The sequence below is a fragment of the Vigna unguiculata genome, chromosome 4, assembly GCF_037176805.1.
Source record: "Vigna unguiculata cultivar grain cowpea cultivar isolate G323 ecotype 2 chromosome 4, ASM3717680v1, whole genome shotgun sequence".
Lineage (NCBI taxonomy): Eukaryota > Viridiplantae > Streptophyta > Magnoliopsida > Fabales > Fabaceae > Vigna > Vigna unguiculata.
Genome location: NC_140795.1, coordinates 33311855 through 33322202, shown reverse-complemented (window position 1 = coordinate 33322202; position 10348 = coordinate 33311855). Strand labels below are relative to the sequence as shown.

Here is a 10348-nt window from a genome sequence, read left to right as displayed (position 1 = left end):
GGACACAAAAGAAGATATTCTCTTTATATATTATATTATAGATTAGCGAAAAAGAGCATGTGTGTAGCTAAATATAAACTATTTATAAAATAATTAATTTTTAAAATAATAATTAAGAGTAAAACTAAAAAAAATGAAATTTGGATAAAAATCCTCTTTATATATTATAATCTTACTTTTTATATATATATATATATATATATCATTATCAGTTTTATCCTTATTAATATAAATAATTTTATTAATTATATTATTCTTTTAATTTTCTATCTATTTGTTATAATTATTTTTTAAGAATATATCTTTTATAAATTTAATAACATTTTAATTTTAATAATTATTTAATTAATTTTTTTAACAATAATAAGATAAAAGTGAATACACATGGTAAAAATAAAAACTATATCCAGTAGTATTTTTCTTTAATATTCTGAACATTGGAATAAATATTCTTATTTTTATGTTTCAGAGCAAAAAAGTTAACGTGTATGATAAGAAACTCCTTATATATGATCCTTACTTCATTTCTTTTTATTTCTGGTGTTACAAACCACTTGATTGCCTTTATTTTACTTGAAATCCAAACTTAGTCAAATCCCATCATTCAAAATGAGAACGGATAAAATCGATTTCTTCGTCTCCATCACTAAAACCCGTGTAGATTGATTCAAAACCCCTACAAATTACACCCGAAAATAAAAAAATATAAATAAATAAATAGCTCGAATCCAATATATATATATATATATATATATATATATATATATATATATATATAATCAAGATTAAATGTTAAAGACAATTAAAATCTAAGATCTGTTAATTGCGCAACACACTCTCCATAGTTAGCTGAAAGTTGCTCCAAGTCATGTCCAACCAAATAATTGAAAGAAAAAAACAATTGTACCTTGGTTCGCTGTTTCTGGCCTCGATTGTCTCGGTCAACTTTAGTTTTAGGTTTTGAGGTCTCTTTATTCAACCAATAAAATTGGGATCATCGTGACTCACGATGACCCCAAGATTCGTGAGCTTTCGTTTTTAAAGACTAAATAAATTATATCTTGTTATATTAGTCCTTTAAATTAAAAATATAATTATTTTAGAATTTTGTCTAACTTCATACAATTATACATTTTTTATTATTTTATCTAAGAATTGAGATGATAATAATAATAATAATAATAATAATAATATATGTTCATAGATAAATAAATATTAATATTAGAAACTTAAATGAACACTTGAAATGTTTAAGAACTTAGGTGTTCTTTAGTTTCAAAAACCAATAATTCTAAGAATTAAATTGCTCATTTAGTATAAGAGAAACGTGCGATGCTGTATGATGGTTATAAGAATATTGCATCCAAGATTCTAATGATAGTCAAACAGAAAGATAGATCAATGTCATACAAAGGGAAAACAATTATGCAAATCACTTAATAGACTGAATTTGATGTAGAAACCAAAAAATTGCATGGATATATATATATATATATATATATATATATATATATATATAATACATTTTTTTAGTACCTAACAAATCTAGCCTTCGAATTCGTAGAAACCAATGCCAATTTACAATTTTGTAACCTCACTAATAATACATATGAAATGAATAGCTAAACTGTGGCAAAAATGAGTATCAAGCATATAAAACTTCCATAGATTTTTTTTTTCTTTCGAATTTCAATTATGCAAGAAAAAATTTACAATATGTATATACAATATACAACAAATTTTTTATCCTTTTTTTTCCCTATTACATGAATGCTAACAGCAAATAAATTGAATCATGATGGTTTCGTATCTCAACTATTCCAATCATTAAAGTAAAGGAAAATCAAGGGAAAAAATGATACCGTGGGACATCCTTTGATTATCAACATCCTTTAAGGGCTAGGAGGAACAACTGAACTAGCATCAAGCAATTTCTCAGCATCTTCATCCATTGAGATCTTGCTCCAACCAGAATTTCTCATGGACAAAATTCTTGCTCGCTCAAGTCCGTTACCTCTGAATCCAGTCATTCTTGATGACACCATCGGCATCACAAGAACTGATGAAGCATTGATGGTGTCCTCCCCAAAACCAAGAGATAATGCGCAAGAAGTCTGCAAAGAGATAGCAAAAGTTCATTTATCATCATAACAAGTGGCACCATTCGCAATTAATGTTAATGCAACTAGTAACAATACCTTTGCCTTGACCAACAAATCTGTAATCTTTATGAGCACTGCTTTGACAAATGATCTTGGGTCTTTATTTTGTGCTTCTTCAGTAGACACTACCAGCCTATAATATACAGGCAATATGCATCAGGGAAAGCTACCAACATTAACAAGAGAGTCTGACTCTCAAGAAAAAATAAAGTACAAACAATATGATTCTATCAACAAGTTTTAAGTGACCTTTGGCTGTTTTAGTAGGTCCATGCATAATTTAGAGCAATTTACTGGAATCTTCTTAACATTTTTGTTCTCAAATATAAACAAATTTTAACTCTTTTTACTTTATTGGTTGACCATTTCCCGATAATACTTAACTTGAATTCATCTCTTACTTTCGGTTACACCATCATAATATGTACTGTGTTTATTATGATAAGGGCATTTTAAGAAGAATATTAAGAGATAAATAAATTTTAATACATTTAACTGATTTATTTAATTTTTCTACGTGAAATTAGTATTTTTTTCTTATAAATGAGAATGGAGGTAGTAACTTTTTATGTGTGATATTGTTAAGTTGAAACAGACCTACGGAATAAATGTAAGATGATACCATTAACTAGTAGTAGTATATCAATCATTTTGCTTCCCTTCAGTGATGTTTCATAAATATAGTAAACTATGCGACTAAAATTCACTTTATGTAAAGTCATACAAAAGGGATTATTATACTCTACCTGTTCTCTTCTGTTGAAGTGGCAGAAGACACCATGGAATCCAAAGAACCATCTTTCGGCTCATGACCTGAAAAAAATAGTTACGTATTATCTTCTGCATACTTTGAATTGTATAAAACCTAAAACAATTATAAAGTTATATTACCTTTTGATTCATCTGGTGCCAGTAAAGAAATGCCAATAAATACACACATCATTCCGAGTATAAACATTGTTGTCCGTAACGCATCAAATACCTGCTTTCAGGAAGGTAAGTTTTACATGACATGACACCTAAAATTCATTATGTAAACACATTCAGCTTTCACCAAAGTAATGACACAAGCACTCATCACACAAAGATAAAATCAAATAATACCAGTGATACATGAACCAAAGCTTTTGAAACACTTACTTCCAGATTCTAGAAGGTAATAGGTGACTCTGTCTACTTACTATAGACCAAAGATAAGTTAAATAAATGAAGACGAGCTGCAGTTATCAGCTGCATATCTCAGCATTTGGTAGAAATTTTTGCAAACAAACACCAGTATTTATATTCAAAAATTTTACGTCTTTTCAATTAAAAAAATAATAAACTCATCCGGTTTTGAAATATTGAATAAAACCTGAAATGTTGAAATCAGTTGATTCCAGGGGCAAGGTAGGTGAGAAAAACCAAGGGAATAATTCAAACCAAATAACACTGAATCTGATAACAAAAGAAAAAAAGTTGGACCCTCAGCCGTGGTTCAGCAACAATTTATATTCTCGCATTTGATTGCAATAAACTTTCATTTTATGAACCTAGTTAATTAATGATGTCAAGGGTGGCAACCAAGCCCTATAAATGGAAGACAAGGTTTTCCTCAACATATAGCATTTCTTCTAAATTATTCTCTTGTACCTAACATACACATCTTCAGTTCCTGGCAAATTTTAAACTTTGAAATATACATTTCTTTTGTCATCCTAACATACTCTGCTATATTTCTGTTTGAACATTTGGTATTTTGTTCACATTGAGAATTTTCAATCTATTTGCAACCCAAAATACCTAGGTTCCAAACCCCAAATTGGCACGTTTTACCACCATTTCCAACCATTCTTTGCTAAAAACCCTGTCAATGCTGAATCTCTTTTCCATCCATTTTCATCTCTTCCATGGTTGTTCTCCTCTGCACCTTTGTTTGCTGAGTTTGCCGGATGATTCACTTGTCACCTGTCTTTTGCTGGCTGCTGGGTTTTCTGTTTTCCTATTCTCTTCAAAGGCTCCCTGGGTATAGGGAAAACCCAGCTGCCACTGAACTGAACTGAAATGTCCTCTTTGCTTATTTATGTTATTATACGTGTTTGAGTTTATGAATTCTGTAGGATCTTACAATAATTGTTAAGATCCCATGATTTGTGATGTTAACTCTCTCCCAATACAAGTAAAAGTATAATTTTAACTACCTTGCAATATCCTTATCATTAGTTTCTTTTTGATTTAATTTACACAGATTTTCATGCATTCTCTGCAGTAATTTTAGAACTTGGAAGCTCACATCTTTCCTCTGCGGTAAGCTATGACCCATGGCTCAAAGCTAAACTAGAAAAAAACAGAAGATTAATTTCTTGTTTGTGGAAGAGTGAGAGAAACTTCTATAACCTGGATGGGAAATCTCACTAGATTTAGACCTTACAGAAAAACCAGCTAAAAAATGTAACCAGGGATTGAAACTAAAAGCAGTTACACTGTGACATACGACTTCTTCACAACTTAGAAATGTACATAGAAGCATGATTAAGTTAATTATCTGAAATTGACTTACGTTATCTAGACTAGGTCTTGTTTTGTATGTTGATTGTTGAACCCATGATGTTTCTAAACGATGTAACAGATTGGATTTTCTGAAATATATACTCAAGTGACTCCATTCAACCAAAGTAGGAATTGATATTTAATTATTAATCTTCAATAATATAATTAAAACTTCTACGAGTGCCTGTGCAAAGCAAACTCTACCAGTGTATATCATGTGAAAGAGAAAGTACCTGATATTCCTGAAAATATATAAATCCTGTACAGATTGAGAAGAAAGTCCATGCTATCTGAAACATAGGAACAATAAGAATTGCATCAAACAATGACAGTCCTTCATTCAACCTGGTCATCTGCACAAATTAAAAGGATTGGGTTAGCATTCGCACTTCTCATCACTTAACTTCAAAGAATAAAAAAAGCCAAATAAAAAATCACTACCCAAGAAAAAGCCTTACCCAAAATCCAGCAGTACTAAGAAATAAAAGAAGCATGGAATATGTGAACCAGCTGTGTAACTGATAACCATTGGACATAGCCAGTCGTAATAGGTTAGAACTGCAAAAAAAATTGTATTAGGTACAATTCCATGGACATTGTGTCATGAAGCAAGGCAACATGTTGGAGTAGCTCACTTACAGTGATTTAGCAAACAACACTGAGCATGAACCCACGGCACCTGAAACTATGGCATATGAGAAAGGCAGTAGCATGCTCCAATAGGGTCTGAGATCATGTGATACTGCAAGCAGAAGTTCCCCTCTCCTGCATATTCCACGTGTTAATTACAAAGAATAACAATTGTTTGATTAAACTACCAACAAATATTTAAATCCTACAGATTACTTGTAGATGGAGTGATGCAACGCAACAACTGAGACCAAAGCTAGAAGGTATAGAAGGAATGCCATATTGGTATATTTTTCCGTCAACTGCTCTGGCGTATAAACTGAAAAGCAAGTACTTAACTGAAATTAGTTTGCAACATTGAAATTTATTGAAGGAATTTGTAATTGTGTGTAGTGTACATACATGACTATTCTTATTTATAATAAGGAACAAAGTCAATAATAAAAAATGAGAAATATTTGCTAAAATATTTCCCTATATCATATCATATCATATCTTTATAGTCCCCCCTCAAGCTAGAACATGTGTATCTGAGTCACATTACTAATGTGATCAACACAAGACCCATCGCGAACATGTAAGTGAATTCGTTGCTAAAGTTAACGAAGTTAATAATGACAAAGCTTCCGCATCAATTTGGTGCAAGTGTGCGAAGATGACTTGCCACGGAACTGGTGGCACATGGTGTTGGTTGGCTACGACCTAAGAAGTACGGGTACAGACACACGGAGACGAAAATACAACTAAATTAGAAACTATAAGACACGGGACGGGACACGCATATTTCTATAATTATATATTCGTATAAATTATATATTTATGTAAGTCATATATTTACATTACATGATTATAAGATTATTCAAAAATACTAATCATACTTCATAATCAAAAAATTAAGTCAAATAAAATCTTAGGAGTTTAATAAATTTATTTCATTTTCTTTTAATTTCAAAAACTAAAAAAGCAACAAAATATTGAATTATACATATGAAAAGACAAACAAGGGCAATAAATGCATATAAAAGAGGAATTCATAGGGATATCCTATGGCGGCAACCCACTGTTGTTTCTTGCTCTGACGACCTCACAGCCACCGTGAAGTCCTTGGTCCCTCTGCCATCCCGGACTCTGGCAACAAGTCCATTGAAGGCCTATCCACGGATATGAAGACACCACACCACCCCCACAGGGAGAAAGCCACTACCACAATAATGTCCGTCAATGACGACAAGAGGAGTGACAACAGTACCAGCGTCGATGCAAAGAACTGGGCCGCTTCACTACCAGCACTATCAGCGACGCATAGTGGGAAGCGAGGAAAAAATGCTTGAAGGATGCTGCAGCAGCTTCTAGTGAGCAAAAAATGTTTGGAGTGCGGGGACTGCCAGATAGCAAAAGGGTTCAGAGGGCAAAGTGGCTGCGGAAGAACAAAATTGCTTAGAGGACAAAACAACTGTCAGAGAGAAAAAAATGCCCACAGAACATGGTTGCTGCCGGAAAGTAAAAATGCTTGAAGAGCATAGCGAGGAGAAAAAATGGTCAAAGGGCACAACAATTGCAGGAGAGCAAAAATGTCCAGAGACTGCAAGAGAGCAAATTTGCTCTGAGGGCGTGCAGCTGTTTACCCGAGAGTGAAAGAGTGACCGCATTCAGGGCCAATGCGTCTAGAAAAAAGTCATGACCGAACAACGAAATAGTGACAAAACAGACTACGGAGGATGGTATCTGTCTGATACCCTATTGAAAGGAATACTTGTAATTGTGAGTAAACACATCTTTTACAATGAAGAAATGAGAAATATTTTCCAAGATATTTCCCTGTTTGATGTAAGAAAATCACTTCATTTTTTCCTATTTAATGTCATTAAATCATATCTTCCACAAAAATTGATTTATAATATGATTGAATTGTTTAACAGCAATGAATGGTAACATTCAGTAAGAACAGAGAACATACTGAACAAAAAATTAAATTACGTTGCCACATACAAAAAGCCTTGTATAAAATATGCTTCTTACTTTTTGAACATACAAAACCTAGTTGCTGTTTGCCATATTAACAAGTCATTGTGTACATCTACCTATCAGCTTCATACTAATCAACATTGTTTCCACAGGTATACTTAGAAGCAAATGTTTAATTGAACTAGACAAATGTTACATACCAGGCGATTGATGATTGCCAAATGCAACAAGAAAAACATTTCCAAGAACAATGAAAGCGGTGGCAACCAGTACCCTGATAAAAGTCCACTAATTAAACCACAAGAATTCTCATCACTAAAATAGAGTTGGCAAAAAAGAAAAATTAAACTGTAGTCTCAGTTCAAATTTAGCATACTTGACTGTCACCATTTTGTTCAAGACAAAGTAAGCGAAGGCAATGTTAGATACAAACTGAACAGAACCAAGTGCCGCAAGAAGTGACTGCACATCAAACAGAAAAATAAGAATGAGTAATCACAATGAAGGGAAATACATCCATCAAAATCAAGCAAAAGAACTTGCAAATTTTACTACATCCAACCAAACAAAAAAAGAACAAGACTACTACATACTATCATAAAGTACACGATATGCTACTGAACAAAAAATCCCAACATCAGGGAAACGTACCTGAGCAGCATATCCAAAGGAAATGAAATTAAGACAATTTCCAAGAAAGAAAAATACGATACCTGCAATGAGAGCAAAAATCAGGAACCAACCACCCTGATAAAAGGAGCAAAAAAACCCACATAAAAATGAAATTGGAATATACCAATTCTCCAACTCTGGAAATATATAATAGGCTTCAAAGTCATCTTTCCATTTACCCCATCACTTCCATGTAAATGTCTTTCTCTCTGCAAAAGAAAAAAAAAAATAATATTAGGTTTCCCAAATAATTTGATAATGCAAATTGCAACTTTCAAGAAATAGCAGTACAGATGTAATATATCACGAAACTAAACAACTCTAAAACTCAGAATCAGATGGATTTATCTATAAATTCAGTGCTTCACTATTATAACTAATGTCCGTAACCCAAAAAATCATGCATACAAATCCAAAGAAATAATGTAACAAGATAAAAATGAATACAAAAAGATACATGACTTCATTACTTCAGTAAACATTTATAAAATCAGCTGAAATCTGAAAAGGAAGACAACAGCAAAGCCAATTTATGTACCTCATTAGTCATTATAATATAGACAGAAACATGTCTATAATAATAATAGAGGAAGGTACTAAATAAACGGTTCCATCCATAAAAAAGACTTCGGGCATACCTCATTGTGCCCCAATTTGAGAAGATTGGTCCCAAAGTTTATTGCAATACTTCCAAAGAGGTTGATGAAAGCTCCAACAATCCACTCCCCCATGAATAAAATAGTGTTGCACCACGAAGGAGAAACCACATGCAGCAGAAAAACAATTTCAAGCACCGTCTACCAGATGTTAGTTCTCAAACTTTGCACACAATGCAAAACCCGGGTAGAAAGGAAAACAGCCTTTCTTCTATACGCCAAGAGTCAGGACAACAATACTCCTGTGTCACCACCAAACACAAAAATAAAACCATCAAATCAAAATCCACACCTTCAACAATACTATTAACTACTAATACTTCGAAGATCTATGTGTAAAATTAATGAAGCTTATAAATGGGTGTAGGGAACAAAGGCATAGCACGAAATACACAAACTTACATCAGAAAACATAAACCCAATAGATTCAACTTCAACCCATAAAAGGTAAGACTAATTTTGAGCACTGAAAAAAAAATATTTTACAGGAGAACACAAAATCTAACCAATTGAGGGAATATACGAACCAATGTAACTCCTTCGACCTTCGGATCTTTCAACATTTCATTGAGACCAAACATTCCAACAAAACAATCAAAAGGAAAGAAAACCCAAAAAAGCAGCTCCTAACCTTGAAGAACCCAGATCTGCTGTGTTTGCAAGAAAATTGAACCCCCGAGACCGATCCAACTAAACCATTGCAAGAAAAAAATTAACTAAATTGAATTAAAGTCAAAATGCAATGTGTAGGAGGGTCCATTGGGAAGCGCGAAAGCTTGAAAAGGGTGGTTGATTACCTGAGAGACAATCTATCAATTCCCTCTTCTGTTGGAACAGAAAATTGAAAGTGAGGTTGGACGCGTGGGTTGAACGGGAATACAGAAGGAAAGGTAGATTCAGAGGGAAGGAAATAAAAATTTAAATTAAAATCATAATAATGTGGGTTAAAAAAACTATAAAAACTGAAATTGTGGATAAAAACAAAAAACGGTATTATGAAAATTATTATTATTATCATTATAGAAATAAAATAAAATAAGAAGGGAAGTGGGACTTTTGTTTTCTTGGTCCAAAATGAAGGGGAGATTTGTCATACATTCGAGAAGGTAAAGGAGGAGAGAGAAAAGAAGAATTAAAGAAAGGAAAGAAAATTTTATGAATTATGAAAAAATAATAAAGAAAGAAAGAGAGAGGAAGTTGTCGGGTCGAGGTCATTAAAGAGAAACAACGTGAGACTTGAGCGACCGCTGTTACCGCCGTCTTATAATTTCGGTCAAATTGTGTTTGATATAACTTACCACAAATGCATTATCATTGATTCTTCTATTTGAATGACCAATTTAACGTTAAAATTTCACATTTTATTAATATATTATATATTTGTTGAGGACATCAAGAAATACTAATACCAGGTAGGTCGAAAGATGAATTGAGTGAGTAATAAGAGTCCAAATTTAGCTAATTTTGAGATAATTTTGGCCCTTTATTTTTGTCTTAATTCTATCTTGTTTATATGAAATTCATTCCAATGTAGTTTGTTTTACAGATCTAAGTGTAATCAAAGAGTCAAAAGTGGAAAAATAAAGGTTAAATTATTTTGTTTCCTCCGTTATGAAATTTCAGTTTGGTCCTCAAGTTTTTCGTTGTCTCAATTTGGTTCACATTTTCTTAAAAATGACTCAATTTGGTTCTCACCGTTAACTTTGACCAGACGGTGTTAAGTCAATGTCACGT

General features: G+C 32.5%; 1 protein-coding gene across 3 annotated transcripts; it reads right to left on the bottom strand.

The window, feature by feature from the left end:
* Nucleotides 1-1643: 1643 nt before the first annotated feature.
* Nucleotides 1644-9707, bottom strand: LOC114182724 (magnesium transporter, putative (DUF803)). Of its 3 annotated transcripts, none has more exons than XM_085672806.1 (15): nt 9412-9707; nt 9142-9304; nt 8597-8856; nt 8083-8167; nt 7938-7999; nt 7663-7748; nt 7487-7560; nt 5538-5640; nt 5331-5456; nt 5150-5249; nt 4925-5044; nt 3054-3144; nt 2909-2975; nt 2199-2295; nt 1644-2114 (listed from the first exon to the last, which is right to left on the bottom strand). In XM_085672806.1, exons 3-15 carry the CDS (start codon nt 8687-8689, stop codon nt 1893-1895), a joined length of 1326 nt encoding a protein of 441 aa, XP_085528932.1. In that variant the 5' UTR covers nt 8690-8856; nt 9142-9304; nt 9412-9707; the 3' UTR covers nt 1644-1892. The 3 variants fall into 3 exon arrangements, with proteins under 3 accessions (XP_085528932.1, XP_027925456.1, XP_027925457.1); XM_028069655.2 differs by having other exon boundaries at nt 9246-9304; nt 9412-9706; XM_028069656.2 differs by lacking the exon at nt 9142-9304 and having other exon boundaries at nt 9412-9657.
* Between the last annotated feature and the right edge of the window lie 641 nt (nt 9708-10348).

Coding starts and splice junctions, on each gene's coding strand:
- LOC114182724 (XM_085672806.1), bottom strand. CDS start 8,689: ATGGGGGAGTGGATTGTTGGAGCTTTCATCAACCTCTTTGGAAGTATT. Junction 5,641..7,486: donor TGGCAATCATCAATCGCCTG/GTATGTAACATT, acceptor CTTGCTTTTCAG/TTTATACGCCAGAGCAGTTG. Junction 2,296..2,908: donor ACTTCAACAGAAGAGAACAG/GTAGAGTATAAT, acceptor TGTATATTATAG/GCTGGTAGTGTCTACTGAAG.